This window comes from Pimephales promelas, chromosome 8, assembly GCF_988280905.1.
Source record: "Pimephales promelas chromosome 8, fPimPro1.hap1.1, whole genome shotgun sequence".
NCBI lineage: Eukaryota > Metazoa > Chordata > Actinopteri > Cypriniformes > Leuciscidae > Pimephales > Pimephales promelas.
In genome coordinates, this window is record NC_142776.1 from 12,812,828 (window position 1) to 12,829,172 (window position 16,345).

The following is a 16,345-nucleotide window of genomic DNA, read 5'->3' on the forward strand; positions in this document are numbered from 1 at the left end:
CATGACTCATGCACTTTTGATTCGAATCGTGTAAATCTTGTTACAAGAATCGAATTGAGGATCTTGAAAAATGTGTTTGGTGTGACGTAATTTCCAAACCGTCCTATCAGGATCACGCACTTGTATGTGAAGGGCGGAGCTTTCATGAGCTGCTGCTACAGGGACACCAAGATGGAAATCCAGGGGCTTTCTGACACAAAAAACACTCACTACCAACATGGCGTCCCGCTCCACACAACATTCTCTCAGCAGACAACAGCTTCAGGGATTCATGCGAAAACACGTCTGACTGAAAATGCGATCTCGGATCTTTCGGGACCGCTGGGCATCCAAAGTGACGGCAACAACAACCGGGCCAGATCGTCGCCGCATCGGGTTGCGGAAAATGGCAGCGCTCTGTCTCTGCCAAACAGCCATCATAAGACATATGATATACCGTCCGCAGTTGCAGAGCTCGGTGACGTGAATGCGTCCAGGCAAAAGGTGTTGAATGAATTAGAGATGCTGCCTTCCGTGTTTGAGAGGGCCGATGAACATGAGGACAACGATCTGCAAATGGCGCTTCCCCTCCTGGACACAGAAAGCTGTGAACAAAGACACACGACAGAGAAACTTCTCAGCAACACCTCTACCTCTTTAGGCAAGAGCCCAGATGAACTATATGTAGTTTTTAATATAGTGCATAAAGAAGACGACAGCAAGGAACGACAAATGAACTTTCAATACAAAGCAGAAGAAAATGGATCTTCATCGTCTAAGTCAAAGACTCTCAGTTCCCCTGTAGATTCAGATGGAAACTTCAACAGAGCCTCGTCCAGATCGGGGCATCTTTCAAGCCACAGTAGTTTGAATACCAGTTTTGAGAGGACAGACCAAAATGTTAGACACGAGTTCTGTCTTGTGGCAGAGAATAGAGACCCGATATTGTCAGAAGACTATGCTGGGTGCAGTCAAACACCAAAGGTCTCAAATGTAGAAATGCTGGGCAATCATTTAGTTGAACATTCAACAGAAGAATTGATGCAGTGTGTGACGAAAAGTAATAGCCTTGCATTTGTACCAGAGAACAGGGTTGCAACTGAGATGGCTGAATTAAATGTCATGGATTATGCAAATCAAGAGTCTAGTAGTAATGGGGACTATGGTCCTGATGGGACCCCAATACCTGTAAATGAATCATTCTCTGGGACCATCATGATTAACAATCAGAGTATCATTGTGACTATTGAAAATGGAATATTGACTCTAGCCACCCCGCCAGAGGGCTACGCTTACAAGGAGGATGGAATGATCAGCTTAAAAGAACATTTGGGAATGAAAGACAATGAAGATCTTGTGTTGCTCAACTATGACACTGGAAGTAAGTCCATTGGGAAAATCAGCAATGTTTCCTCAAGTGTACAAGATGAGCCTAAATCCAGATTTGCCTGCAGTGACTCAGAATTGGCTCTAGCTGATGACTGTTTGCTCTCAGAAATGGGTGTTACTCTGGACTCTTGCCCACCAATTAAGCAAGAGGAAGGAACTATTTGTGCTATAGAAGATGGGAATAGTATTTACCAAAATTCTAAAAGTAAATCAGTTGCTTGTGAACAATTACAGCCAATAAACCTATTAACTGTATCCGGATTGACCAAGAAAGGTTCAGTAGTAAAGTTTAGATGTCCCCAACCAGGTTGTTCCAGCACTTTTGACACCCGGCAAAATCTCAAAATCCACTTGGTTCTACACACGGAGGACCAGCGTCCCTTCAAGTGCACAGTGGAGGGCTGTGATTGGTCCTTCACAACGTCATACAAACTGAAACGGCACTTGCAGTCTCATGACAAAGTGCGGCCTTATAAATGTGAATGGGAAAACTGTGGTCGGCGTTTCACCACAGTCTACAATCTAAAAGCTCACGTTAGAGCACATGACCAGGAAAATGCTTTTATCTGTGAAGTATGCAGTGAGAGGTTTCGCACTGCCACAAGGCTCACTAATCATCAAAGAACACATTTTGAACCCGAGAGACCACATAAGTGTGAGTTCCCAGGTGAGCTAAATTGATATCTTGACTAATATCTCAGACAATAGCCAATGACACTATTGCAGATATTAATACTGACCTGGTGGTGGTGTTTCTGTTCCTCCTCAGGATGCGAGAAGACCTTCATCACTTTCAGTGCCCTGTTCTCCCACAACAGAACCCACTTCAGAGAAATGGCTCAGTTCACATGCACTTATCCTGGCTGTGACAAGCGTTATGACAAGGCCTGTCGTCTCAAAATACACCTCCGCAGCCACACGGGTGAAAAAGCGCACAGATACTTGGAATAAAGTCATATCACTAGAATTTTTTTAACAGTAATCTCTTTTTTTTCCCCCCAGGTGAAAGACCTTTTGTTTGTGATTTTGATTCCTGTGGCTGGACCTTCACAAGCATGTCCAAATTACTGAGGCACAAACGGTGCGAGGCAGTTTCCAACCTTTTATACCCATACATGCACGCACGCACATTTATACTGTTTATCCTATTGCTCTACAAGTTTCTGGTAATTGTGAATAATATTGTTATAAGTAACATATCTTTTAAGGAAGCAGCAAAATTAAAATTCTGGGCTCTGGGAAACCGTAATTTAGGATGCACTTGGCCGAAAACCAGAACCGAAAATAAATACCAAATGATTAATCAACCCTATTTATTTACATTCAAATTGATCTGAGTTGTACAAACATTTAAATGCAAATGAGGTTGTTGTATCAACTTTTTAATTACGGAATTGTTTCTACTCCAGTTTGTTGTTGAAAACATTTAAATATTTAAAAACAAGAGCAGAAACTTTTATACATTCAATTAATTACATAATCAACTTGTTTTCATGACAGATTTATTCAAACATGCATTCAATAGTCATCACTAACAGGTTAAATAAAAATATAATGAATATGTAATGCAGTGCATATATTTAGCAAAATGCTTTTCTCTAGTTTTTTTCTTCTTCTAGCTTACTAATGGGTTTATGGACATTGAATAGCTTTCTTGGGGTAAATGTAACATTACGCGACATTGTATAGCCTACAAGCTGTTTTATTGACTGGATTCAGTGTCGATTTCGGCCCTGCACCACTTGGGGCCAAAACTCCAGCATCCCTGTAATATCTGTAAAAGTTTAATCGTGATATTTTAAGAAATAGTAAATGGTCTTAAAGAAAATCCAAATTAAATCCTTCAATATGCTAAAACTTATATACCCTTTAATGCACCAGTTTCCACCACAATTTGGAAAACATCTAAATAAAATGTAGGTAACGTAACACTGAATGGATCTGTCCACTCCAGTGGACTGCATGCGGGTTTAAGATAGAAGGCATACTATTTCAAGGCAATGGAATTTTATAATTTCAAAATATTTATTGTTTAAAAGCAGCATCAACATGTTGTTAAAAGTCTGTCACCAGATTCCCAGTGATTCATTAGGTGTTGATCTTCTGCAGGAAGCACGATGATGACAGACGTTTTGCATGTCCAGAGGAAGGCTGCGGGAAATCCTTTACACGGGCCGAGCACCTGAAAGGCCACAGTATCACGCACCTGGGTACCAAGCCATTTGAATGTCCTGTTGAAGGTCAGTATTCAAGATAAATGGAAAAAATACCTCTGTCTTTGATATTTATATAATTTAATGTAGTTAATCAATATCATATGATGAGTGTTGTTTTTTTTTTCTCTCCAAATAACAGCATAAGTACAAATGTGATATTGATTTTATATACAACAGTTCAATAAACAAGAAGTTGATATTAATTAACTTGCACAGGGTTCCCACTGGTCCTTGAAATCCTTGAAAATTTGAAAAAATTCAAGGCGGGCCTGGAAAGTTTTTGAAAATAAACATCCACAGGTACTTGAAAGTACTTGAATTTATTTTGTGCAAGAAGTTTCTGGAAAAAATTCTATATTATTCCCTCCGGTCCGCTAACCTGTTATTTCGGCGCACGTACACTGTTAGTAAGGATCCTACGCACAGTTTTATAAATAAGGCCCCTGGAGATCGGCTGAATGGTTTCCTATACGGTAAAAGAACAATTGTTTTACTCAAGGGGAGGTGGAAAATTAACTTGTGGACATGGCCTAAGTGTTGTCCTTTTTTAAGAGTGATTAAGGGTTAATCAGCAGAGGTTGATTTTTGTATTGTTTTAGTCATGCATGTTTGTTTTTTTTAAGATTATCTATCATTTTCCATGTGAAAAAGTCTGACATTTCTTTTAATACTACTAATTCAGATTTATTTTTGTAATTCTTATTATTTGTATTTAAATGTGCAGGTTGTGATGCTAAGTTTTCAGCTCGCAGTAGTCTCTACATCCATTCTAAGAAGCACAAACAGGATGGAGTCAGTCTGAGGAGTCGCTGTCCTGTTGCTGGTTGCACCAAACACTTCTCATCACGCAGCAGCCTCAAGACACACATGCTTAAACACCACAACCTCAGCCCAGGTACACAGACACTCACGCAACATCAGGCCTGTGTACTATGGAATGAGACTAAGGGTGTGTTCACACTTGTAGTTCGATTCACTTGGTCTGGACCAAAAAAAAACATTTAGTGCTAGTCCGCTTTGTGTCCATCGAACCTAAAAGCATATGTTCACGATAGAGCCAGACCGATATATCGGCCGGCCGATATTAGGCATTTTCCATAATATCGGTATCGGCAGTTATAATGGCCGATAAATGAATATTTAAAAAATAAAATAAAAACGGACAAAACTCGCTTTAATCATCTCTCCTTGGCCTGTTATATTGAAAATGTATGTTTTACAATTTGCAGTATGACGCCATCTATTGCTAAATTATGGCTCATCATAGACTAGCTAACCACAAAGCGTTAACATTAATGAGCTTGGAAACCACAATGAGCTTTTTCTGCCTAAATAAAGTAATTATTACTGTATTTATAACTAGCATATCTCTAGTTACAGTCCCTGCATTGTAAAATGTAAGTTATACTTGCGAGGAGTGAACATTTAGACATAGAGAAAAAGTATCAAACGCATCTTGTGCAGAAAAGTTAGCTTTTCTTTTACACGTGTGTGAAATCCAACAATATTTAATAAAAAAAAAAAAATATCGGCCGATATATCGGATTTTAAAACCCAAAAATATTTGTATCGGTATCGGCCTTCAAAATCCTTTATCGGTCGGGCTCTAGTTCACAACCTTATTGGTCGATTTTTATGACATATTACCTATTTTGAGAAGGAACTTACCGAATATCCAAAACAAGATTTGTGGTGAATTAAATGCGCTGGTTGTATGTGCATATCCTGCATATGATAGTATTTTAGTATTTTGAAAGGAGTCAAAACGGCTATAGCAGTGCCAGTCCCTCCGTCACACACAAACAATCTGCTGAGAGGAGACTCAGTTCTGATGCCTGTACTAAACTTTGATGGGCAACATCACTACTATGATGAGAAAAACAGGTACACGTGAGCATTCTTTCCTTTTAGGGTCTCATCTTCCTGTTTTTGGTTAGTTTACATGTCTTTGGTCCATGTTACATTCATATAATTCAAACTAGGGATGCACTGATTGACTGGTCATTAATCTTTAGTATTTTCTTCAGACGATTTTTCTGGAAGTTTGCCCAGACTACTTTGGAATTATTCAGAAGCATTTTTTTTTTTTTTTTTTTTTTTTGAATATGCAGAGGTACCTGTCTGAGGCACAGCTAAGCGAGCAGCCGTTAGTGTAGTGGCTGCTTTCCTGCGCTCGCTGAAGTTGCGTGAGTCAATTACATTGACTTAATTTGATTCAAAAAGCACCTGCTATAGCATCTTTGCTAACTTGTTGCACTAAACATTATTTGATTTAACATTTTAGAATTTTTGTTGTTTAGTTTCTCTGATAAATTTTCTTCACTCTGAATTTAAAAACAAAAACAAATCTAGAATGCTGATTAAAAGGCCAAACGTCTGTTTGGTTTGTTGAATGTGTGTTGATTGTGTAGTGTAACTGTGCAGTTGTTGCCGTTAATTTCAGAGGGTTACAGTTATTTTTTTTAACAGCCAGTTTAGCCTGTTAAATACCAAATAAACATCTTGTCTATGTATACTTGTATTCTTTCTTGTTTGTTGCGTTAAGTAAAAAACAACACAGTAATCGTTTTGGGAATCAGCCAGTAAGCTTGTAAAATAAAAAAAACTTTCATGCTCACTAATTCAAAATGCACCACAATGAGTTCGCTTGGTAGCCGGCCGAGACCCATTTTTTTCAGCATTCTTGGTCCGCTTGTTTTGGTGCGCATCAGGGTTCAGATGGCAGCGTTCACACTTATTCAAATTAACCGCATTAACAGAGCAATCGCACGAGGGTTTGTTTTAATCGAACCAAATATGCCAAGTGTGAGCACACCCTTAGTTCCTTCACCACTTACCGTCTTTTCCTTCAAAACACGTTTTTCTTTGAAGGAACATAATAGTAGAGCATAAATGCTACTCATTTACATACAATAAAGTACTGCCTGCTTTTATTGTAATGTAATGAGCAGAATGGACTTTCCAGAAGTAAATTATATACATAATGTATTGGTATATCTTGAGTTTGGAGGGAGAAATGTTAATAGTTATCATACTGAAAATTCTGTTATTTTTTCCTTGACAACTTAAACCCTAAAACTAGTGCTGGGCTTTTTCACTTGAATGATTTTTTCAAATACTGTGATACCAGTGCATAGCAGAAGCAATTGCTGTATCCATTCATCCACTATTTATGATAACTGTTACAGTGACTAATTTTTCTCATTTTGGTCAGGAAAAGAAAACATGAAATGCAAAATCAGTTGGCAGGTATTTAAAATATATGGATATTTCAGCCATATAAACCGTCAGCATGTTAAATACAGTGATACAGGTTTTAGTCAATACCACCCAGCGCTACTGAAACCAAAATTAGCCAAACATATGTTTTGTATTCATTGTATATGGCTTGATAGACCTTAGGCTCATCCAAGTGAAATCTTAAAATCCTGAATGTTTAAATAGATTGTGTAACCCTAAACTCTGTCTACCAACATAATGTTTCATTCTTCTTGCAGATGTGTTGAGTCAGTTGGATGACACATCCACTTTAACTCCCAGCAGTGAGCTGACAAGTATTTCACAGGCTGTTAGTGCCCCTTCAGGACCTGCAGGAGCAGAACTCAGCAGTCTGGACTTATCATCTCTCTTCTCCAGCATTCCTGCATGTCCTGGGACCACTGCTGTCTCTATAGGGAGTGAAAGCAGCTCTGGGGCAGGATCCTTCTCCATGGACATGCCTCTGGTTAATGCCGGAATCCTAACAATAGATACAGCATCAGTCGGATCGGCTCTTAATGGGGCAAAAACTGTGGATCCTCTCATTTTAGCAGCTGGGCAAGATATGGGTGTCCATGTATTGGAGACGGGATTGGGTGCTGGAGGAGGTGGGGGGGGTTTGCCCCATGCCACATTGCATTTGGATGATGTGCAAACAGTCAACCCTGAAGAGCTGGGAACACTAACTGCTCTGGCAATTCAAAGTACTGCATCTTCTGAACAACTCCACCCTCTGAATTCCTGCAATCCTTTGACTGTAGAATCCCCATCGACTCTCACGCCATCACTCTCCTCATCGCTCACTCAGACTCTTTCCTCACTAACATCAGCTCTTCCTTCAGCACTCAGTTCATCTCTGGTTCCTTCTCTCTCCTCCTCCATGGCTCTCGCAGCAACTCCTGTAGCGGAGTTACTTTGTCCGCAGGCTAAGGCTGACCTGCCAGGCAGTGAGACAGCCGTGGGGCCCTTGTTGAGCAGAGTGGAGGTCATGGCTCAGTCAGATGGCAGTAAGGGGATGTGTCAGTTTGTGTTCCCCAGCCACAGTGGGTCCTACAGTGGGCAGAAGATAACAGAATTGCCTTCGGTCACCCCCTGCCCTGTTATGGTTAGTTGGAAAGCGAGAGCACATGTTATTCTTGAAATTTCTGAAATTGTTAGCAATGAAATACCTTTAGGGGCTTTCACACTGAAGGAAACTTGGTAGCACTTCCTTTTACAGTCCTGTTACACATGTACATACTATGTACTTATTATAGCAATTACAATTACTGGGTAATTACTAGGTTCTAACCATAAACCTACCCCTAACCCATGTACTTAATTTATATTAGCCAGTACTTTCTAGGTAAGTACATGTAAGTACTGTACTGTAAAAGTAAGCGTTACTGAAAACTTTTCATAGTTCCTAGAACTCCTTTTGGAGGAACTAATTTACTCCTACTTCAGAGTAGGGTCTAAACCAGCAGGAACTACCAGTGACGTTAGTGTACGTCAAAGTCCTTTCAGGCAAGTCATGCCACTCGCCGCCATCTTGGCAACGCCTCCGGGCAGCTATTTCGGACTTAACAAGACCAGGTTCCTATCTAAATGAATGGGCAGAGAGTCAGAACTGCACTTTCACTGGTCACCGAGTAGACGTGGCGATATTCGGTAATGCGATAAATCGCGGTAATGAATATGCACGATATTGTTATCGCGGGCTCTTCAAAATACCGTGAAAAATAATAGATTCGAATTTAGACTTTTAGAGCGCGCATTAGCTGCTTATTTTCCTTCAACCGCTCAAACACTGCGTGCTGCGCAAAACACGCGCACACTCTGATGTAAACAATCCCCACATGTAAGCACTGTGTGCATGCGACAATGCACTAGTCTAATGTAAACAATCCTCACATGGAGTAGAAGCATGGCGGAACGCTCCCGACGATTTATCCCCGCAGGGCTGCCAACTCTCAGACATTCAGTTTGAGACTCAAGCTTGAGACTTTCAGACAGGACGCGGAATACGCGGAATAGGGGTGTTTTGTTGCTGCGTCGACCTGCATCGACCACGCCGGTGTTAAAGTTCAAAATAGTTCAACTTTTTATTTGTAAAATGGCAAATCGCGTTGTATCTGAAGGGCAACGTTGAACCAAGCGGCCAGCGTCGCGCATTCCGTGTCCTGTCTGAAAGGCGCTTAACGCATTTGACACTTTTCACACGCTCTCCCACAGAGAAAAATCACAGAGCAAAGAGGACACGGACACACGGACTAGACAGAGCAGGTTACTTTTGATATGAAAGTTGTTATTGATAAATTGAAGTTGATAAATCAGCTCTTAGGTTCTGATCACAGATCGTTGCTCCTAAGTTCAAGTAAACCGAATCATCATATTACTTTCGTTTTTATTTAAAGATACAGTACAACTTACCGAAAGGTATATTTACTTGTACATAATAACGATCAATCAGTGTTTTCAAACACGGAAAGAAGTCAGTAACACTGCAGGAGAACAGTAGTGTCACAAAACGTTACATTTACCTCAGGAAAGCCATTTAATGACCAGCAAATTAGCTGACTAGAAAAAAAATAGCAAGGAGTATTTTGCTAAATAATATATTTCATTTCTCTCTGTATGTTTACAGCATTATGTGAGTTTTTTTTTTTTTTTTTTTTTTTCTTGAGAAACATTAACAGACTGGGGCATACCTAATATTTATCCAAATGAGTCAATATTGAATTAAGACTGAAATCAAATCCAATAATTTAATTGAATAATACAAACAGTAACCTACCAGTCATTGTAGCATGTGTCACTAAACTTTAAACAATTTGGTTTAGTTACCATATGTTTTGAAAATCACAATTACACATTGTGATACAAGTTGAGGTTTTTTTAGAGACCCACAGTGCATCTGTTTTTCTTGAGTATTAAAATATAATTTCATTAAAATATCGTGATAATACCGTATACTGTGATAAAAGCTCAATCAATTAACCGCAGCATGAAAATTTGATACCGGCACATGCCTATCACCGAGACATAAAAGTAAAATATAATAAAAATTGCTGAAAAGTTTGACTTTGCACTAAAATAAGGTTTAAAATGCTGTTTTCCCACAGGTTATACTTTTACTGTGCATGCGCAAGAGTTTTTCTCGCTCTCTCTCGCGCGCGTGCTGCACAGTTTGAAATGCCCGCTCTTGCTCGCTCACTCTAGATTCCGGGAGATTTGAACTAATTTGCCGGCATCAGCGAGCCTCTATCAATCTGCGGGAGACACCCGGTTTCAAACAGTTACGTATTTAAATGTTTCCCGGCTTGACCGTTAAAAGCAGACGATTGGCTGTCCAGCGGGAGGGGCGGGGCATTTGCATACAACCGCCATCTTTGGTGTTACGGGTTTTCCCTATACATTTGTATTTAAGGATTGAGGAAGTGGTATGTCTCTATATAAATAGAGGGAATGCATAGACACGTGACAACCCCCCTCAGCCTGACCGAGTGGCAAAAGATCTGCTGCGTGACTGGATTTAATAGGGGAAAACTGCGGAAATGCGACTAAATCGAACAATTTTATCAATTTAAATTAAATGTTGGACTCAATATAGTGTTCCTTACAACTTACTAAAGATCCAGTGATCCATGGATATTGACATGCAGCCAGGAATCGTGTTGCCTGACATTTATGTTTGCCTGATTTCGACACCGGGGAAATAAAAGCAAAACCTAAACATAAAGCAAATTTGCTTGTGAACGCTTTATATAAATATAATATAGGTAGGTCTAAATCCAGGTGATCAATTATATCAGTGTTATATATATATATATATATATAGCCTATATATATATATATATATATATATCTCATATCATCCAGCCCTAAAACTTTATAAGTTTTTTTGGTCAGTGTTTATTAAAAAAAATATCCAATAATGCAGAATATGCAATGACAAATATTTAATTGATGAGCTGTTAATGTATGTAACAATACAAAATATATGGGTATGGTTTTACAGCTAAATTCAGCATATTGACACAAAATGATAACTGCAAATCCACCTTTCGCTGACTGGAGTCCAGTTGTTTCTGTGAATTGCAGCGATCCATTTGCTCCTTTTTCCATAGCAGTCTGTAAAAATATACCTCCGATGTTTTGTCAAATCTAGTTGTAGGCCTACAGTCAATCGCAAAGCTCTTTCCCACTTTATTTGTGTGTTTTGTGTTTGTGTTCACTCCGGTCAACGGTGACGTCACGCGCATTCCCTCTATAGTCTCTAGTGTACGTTTATTGGCCAAATGCACGCGAAACACCCGCCATTTTTTTAAAGTGGTGTAAACTCTCAGATTATATCCTATATATTAACTAACTCTACAAACATGGAAAACGTTTATGCTGGGGAGAAAATCCTTTGCAACTTGAAGGGACCAAGCCAAACACGATTTTGTATTTCTGTTCAGCAAGCAACACTGGACATCAACCAGACTGCAATAGCGAATGCATTTTCATATACTGTCGACTTTCTATGTATAACTATTCTATCTAATAACGTATTAGATAGGACTGATCGTAAACTAAAGTACACGGAGAATGCGAGCATGAGCTCAAGCTCTGGCGTTCTCAGCGCAGTCAAAATGAAGGGGTTATTTGGTTGCGTGGCGTCAAAATAAGTCACAACAACAAGCGCCGCTTATGTAACTACGGAGTTCCTACTGGCGGTGCAAATGCAACCAGGAAAATGTTCTTAGGGGAACCATTAGTTCTTGCGGAACCACCCTGGTGGCTAGTTCCTAGAACTTCTCAGTGCGAAAGCCTCTTTTATTTGGTTAAATGTTTCTTTTCTGTCATTTTTAAGCAAGTTAACCCATTAAGTCTGATTGTTCATTGTTTTGTTTTTTTTGTTCTGGCATCAGGAGAGCAGTGGATCAGCACGCACGGACTACAGGGCCATTCAGCTTGCCAAGAGGAGGAAACAGAAAGGTCCAGGCTCTTCCACATGTGCCTCAGAGAACGGACAGAGAAAGACTAAAGGATCAAAGGGCACCAGCTCTGCTCTGTCGACTAATTCAAGCGCTCATTTTGGAGGAGGAGCTGCTACGGGAAATGCTGAGCTACCCATCCGGGATCCGGTGTCGGGCACACAGTTTGTGCAGATTCAGCTGCTGCAGGTGAGATCATGGGAAAGAATTTGGAAGCATTCTCACTTCAGTTCAGTACATTGATTTGAGTGTGTTTGTTATAGGATGACCCTGCTGCTGATGGAGACTTGGCTTTCCAGTTGAGTTCACAGACCTCATGTTCACACTCTCAGCTCACTGTGGATCTGCCCGTCAACATCCTACAGGTTTATACAACTACTAAGCCTCATATTCATTCCATCATTTGTATCCTCTATTTTATTTGTAGTTGTAGTTTATTTTTATTTTATTTTCAACATTATTTGCCTTTCAGATAAGAAAGTAGTTTGAAGTGGGAGAAAAAAAAGCAGTTCCAGCTGCTAATTGCCTACTATAGTTTATAAATGACATTAGCAGATGTCATTCCATGTCGTTGACATTGCTGTTTCTATGCTGCTAAAAAAATATATATATATATATGAAGAGTTCAGATGCAAAAGCCTCAAAATGCCATTTGAAATTTTCTTCTTTAATGATGATTTTTTATCAAACTTGTATATTTAAGTTCAGTAATTTCACTTAAATAACAATTAATAGGTAATTATCATTGCAATTTAAGTGAAATCACTGAACTTAAATATACAAGCTTGATAAAAATGATCATTCTAGAAGAAAATTTCAAATGGCACTTAGAGGCTTTTGCATCTGAACTCTTCATATATATATAAAATGAGAATATTTTAAAATAAGTCTTGTGGGCTTATTAAGGATCAGTTCAGATGATAAAAGAAAAAAAAAAACTGGATTATATTCCATTACGTGATTGTGTGCCATAAAATAACCCTGTTGTTTATTGCAATTTGGAAATTTTGGACATGAACTGTAAATCTAATCTAAATTTTCTCATTTGTAGGAACCCACAGTCATGGCTGAAGATGAAAATGGATCTGATAACTCCCAGTTCACTGGTAGCACCATCAACCTACAAGATTTGGAGTGATATTAGAAACAGAAGGTGCTACTCAAGGGCCATATAACGAGCTGTCTCTTTCTTAGATGATCTTGTACATTTTCTCAGTGCCTCAGTACTGGTTTTATCATTGTGTAGTTTAATAAGCAAATCCCTTCATTCATGTTTAAAAAAGGATATCAACTAGTATTGTGCTTTATACAAAAGCTAATTTGACCAAAAACAAAGCACATTTAATTTTTTTTAATTTTGATCATGTGACTGACTTGATAAATGCCTGATTTTTTTTTTTTTTTTCAATATTTAGTTTTTATATCTGATGACTTGCGAGCACACAAACATGGTATTGCAGTGAACATCATTGATTTGTCTCTTAACCAGAATAAATACTATTTGTCTATGAAATATTTAACTGTTTATGTAATTAATCAAGTCAGTCTAATTTCACCTTAACTTATTTGCCTGGTTGACCATTATGGAACAAAGTTGTTTTGATGCCTATTTTTGTATGGCTTTGTTAAGTTCAGATACACTTATGTTCCATGTCTGTTTAAAAACAAATCAAAAACAACAACAAAAAAATACTTTTTATAAAATGATGCAATTGTATTTATTAGCTATGGTTTCTTCAAAACAGATTAATACAATTTTACATTTAAAATAAAAATGGACTAGTTTGAGTCTGCAACTATTTGTCAAGTTTCATATTCTTTGTTCTCACAAGCTTTTGCATGTTCATTTATATTCATGTTCTTTCAAACTTCAAAATTTAAACCTAGTTTAGGAAACCCTTTATATACTCGATAAACTTGATGCTATCTACAGCAAGTTGTATGTAAATGTAATGCAAATTCGACTATCTGCGTACATGTGATTTAACTAAAGAAATACAGGAACTCTTGGTTCTCCCGGTCCGTGGTTTCAGCACTTTTTTTGGTCTGACGTTTATGGACAGGAGGCTGAGAGCGTGGCATCAGCTTCTTAACAGACTAAAAGAATACAGAAAGCATGTTCTCACTCTCACTTGTTTGAAAAGCAATGTCAGTCATTTAAAGAGGTCATATCATGAGATAAAAGGAAATTGTGACCGCTATTAAAATAATTGTTCATTCTCCTTTGCTTACACTGACTTTGACATCATACAGGTTGTCTATGATGTCAATTGATTAATCAGAAACTTGACCCACACTGTTACAGTGAGGAAATAGATATTATTCCTGAATGCCAAACAAAAGGTAAAGATTGTTTTGTGATCCTGTCACAATGTACAAAAATACAATTAAGCTTTTTTCAAGATTTACACATTTCAATTAATAGAAATAATTGAATGGAATAATCCTTACATATTCATATTATGGATTAAAAATAGAACTTGATCATTTTGAATAAATCTTAAACTTAATTTTAAACATTTAAAATAAAAAGTTCGAATTTATGAATACGAATCAAATTAAGTCCATTCACTTTTTCCAATAAGATTTGCACAAAATATTATACTAAGTTCTATTTATTTTTTTTACTCATTTAGAATTCTTAATTTATAATATGAAAATATGTAAGGATTATTCAAATCAACTTTAAATTAATAGTAATTTTACTATTAATTGAAATGTGTAAATCTTGATTTTTTTGAATGAGGGATTGAATGATGAGGGAGTTGCAAATGTGTACATGACTGTAACCTGCAGCGATTAAAAAAACAACTGATTTTCTTGTGTGAGAGGTGATAAATGGTCACAAAATTGTGGGAAAATAAATATGACCCCTTTAATAGTATTAAACAATTGTGATATACTTTGACTAAAAGGTAAATGACACTTGTTGCAGTAATACTTAATCTCTTTTCTTTTTCTTACCGTTTTCTTAATCTCATTCTGCGATCTTGCCAAGGCTTTTTTCTGTCTTTCCTCCTGTTGTTTAATCTGCAACTGTATCTTCTCATCACGCAGTCTAAAGAGTAAAAGAAGTTTAGAAACGAACTAGATACAGATGATTTTACAGTGACAAAACATTGGTCCTAAAACAATTCCCACTCAAAAATGACTTGAAAATTTCACTGTTACAAAGAAACGGAAAGTACGGAGGTGTATTGCATTCACTTGAAGAAAAAAAAATCTACTCTGTTTTTCTGAATTAACGAGTTAATTTTTCATGAGAAAAAAAAATTGCTCTGTTTTTCTGAATTAATGAGTTAATTTTTCATGAGAAAAAAATATTTTGCTCTGTTTTTCTGAATTAATGAGTTAATTTTTCATATATTTTTTTTTTTGCTCTGTTTTTCTGAATTAACGAGTTAATTTTTCATGGAATTTTTTTTTTTTGCTCTGTTTTTCTGAATTAACGAGTTAATTCAGAAAAAATAGAGCAAAAACTTTTTTTCTCACGAAAAATTAACTCATTAATTCAGAAAAACAGAGAAAAAAATATTTTCTCATGAAAAATTAACTCATTAATTCAGAAAAACAGAGAAAACTCTTTTTCTCATGAAAAATTAACTCATTAATTCAGAAAAACAGAGCAAAAAAAATTTCTCATGAAAAATTAACTCGTTAATTCAGAAAAACAGAGGAAAAAAAATTTCTCATGAAAAATTAACTCGTTAATTCAGAAAAAACAGAGCAAAAAAATTTTTCTCATCAAAAATTAACTCATTAATTCAGAAAAACAGAGGAAAAAAAATTCTCATGAAAAATTAACTTATTAATTCAGAAAAACAGAGCAATTTTTTTCTCATGAAAAATTAACTCATTAATTCAGAAAAACAGAGTAGATTTTTTTCCTTCATGTGAATGCAATACGCCTCCGTAGGAAAGTAACATTGAATTGAACATGAAATATTGAAGTACAAAACTGAAATGGTATTGAAATAGTACAACTCAACAACAAAACAACATTTTTGACAGTGTATGTGGTCACCTCATTCTTCTCTCTTTCTCTTTGGCACGTTCAGCTATACTCATTTGGTCTTTTGGAATCGTTTCGGCATTTTCCAGAAGCTGGCCCAATTTTTCCTCAATGGCCGTCAGCATCTGCAAAGTGTTCAGGTTTGCCTCCGTTTCCCCCACACAGCAGTGATACACCTCCTCCACCTTATGGCTCAGTGTGTCGAGAGTCTTGTCCTGAAGGCAAGGTACAAGTATTCTTAAGTCACTAGATATGGTTTTAAACAAGTCGTCACTATCCAATGATTCATCATTTACATTTAGTCATTTAGCAGACGCTTTTATCCAAAGCGACTTACAACTGAGGACTAAACCAAGCGAGTCATCGTGAAGAGGCAAAAACAACGCAAGTGCTCAAAATACAAAGTTCGGACATTGCACGGGGTAGCACAAGCCATACAAGCAAGGATTTAAAAAAAAAAAGGATTTTTTTATGGTAATTTTCAGTTGTCTTTTAAATGCTGACAGGGATTCTGCATTCTGGATGAGGGT

The 16,345-nt window shown here is 37.4% G+C and overlaps 2 protein-coding genes across 6 annotated transcripts in view; one reads left to right on the forward strand and one right to left on the reverse strand.

Moving 5' to 3' along the window:
• The first annotated feature begins 129 nt into the window (after window positions 1-129).
• LOC120466932 (zinc finger protein ZXDC) lies at window positions 130-13,068 on the forward strand. The gene is made up of 9 exons (XM_039655634.2): window positions 130-2,035; window positions 2,138-2,290; window positions 2,371-2,449; window positions 3,478-3,608; window positions 4,309-4,479; window positions 7,082-7,947; window positions 11,738-11,992; window positions 12,067-12,168; window positions 12,855-13,068. The coding sequence occupies exons 1-9, from the start codon at window positions 145-147 to the stop codon at window positions 12,939-12,941; spliced, it is 3,735 nt and encodes a 1,244-aa protein (XP_039511568.2). The 5' UTR covers window positions 130-144; the 3' UTR covers window positions 12,942-13,068.
• Window positions 13,069-13,493: 425 nt separating this feature from the next.
• Window positions 13,494-16,345, reverse strand: part of cfap100 (cilia and flagella associated protein 100) — a 43,748-nt gene continuing 40,896 nt past the window's right edge. For all 5 annotated transcript variants that reach the window (XM_089133971.1, XM_089133970.1, XM_089133969.1 and 2 more), the window contains 3 exons: window positions 15,828-16,030; window positions 14,768-14,861; window positions 13,494-13,900 (listed from right to left, as the gene is read on the reverse strand). In XM_089133971.1, the coding sequence (XP_088990097.1) occupies window positions 13,787-13,900; window positions 14,768-14,861; window positions 15,828-16,030 (411 nt within the window). In that variant the 3' untranslated portion in view covers window positions 13,494-13,786. The remainder of the gene's footprint in view (window positions 13,901-14,767; window positions 14,862-15,827; window positions 16,031-16,345) is intronic.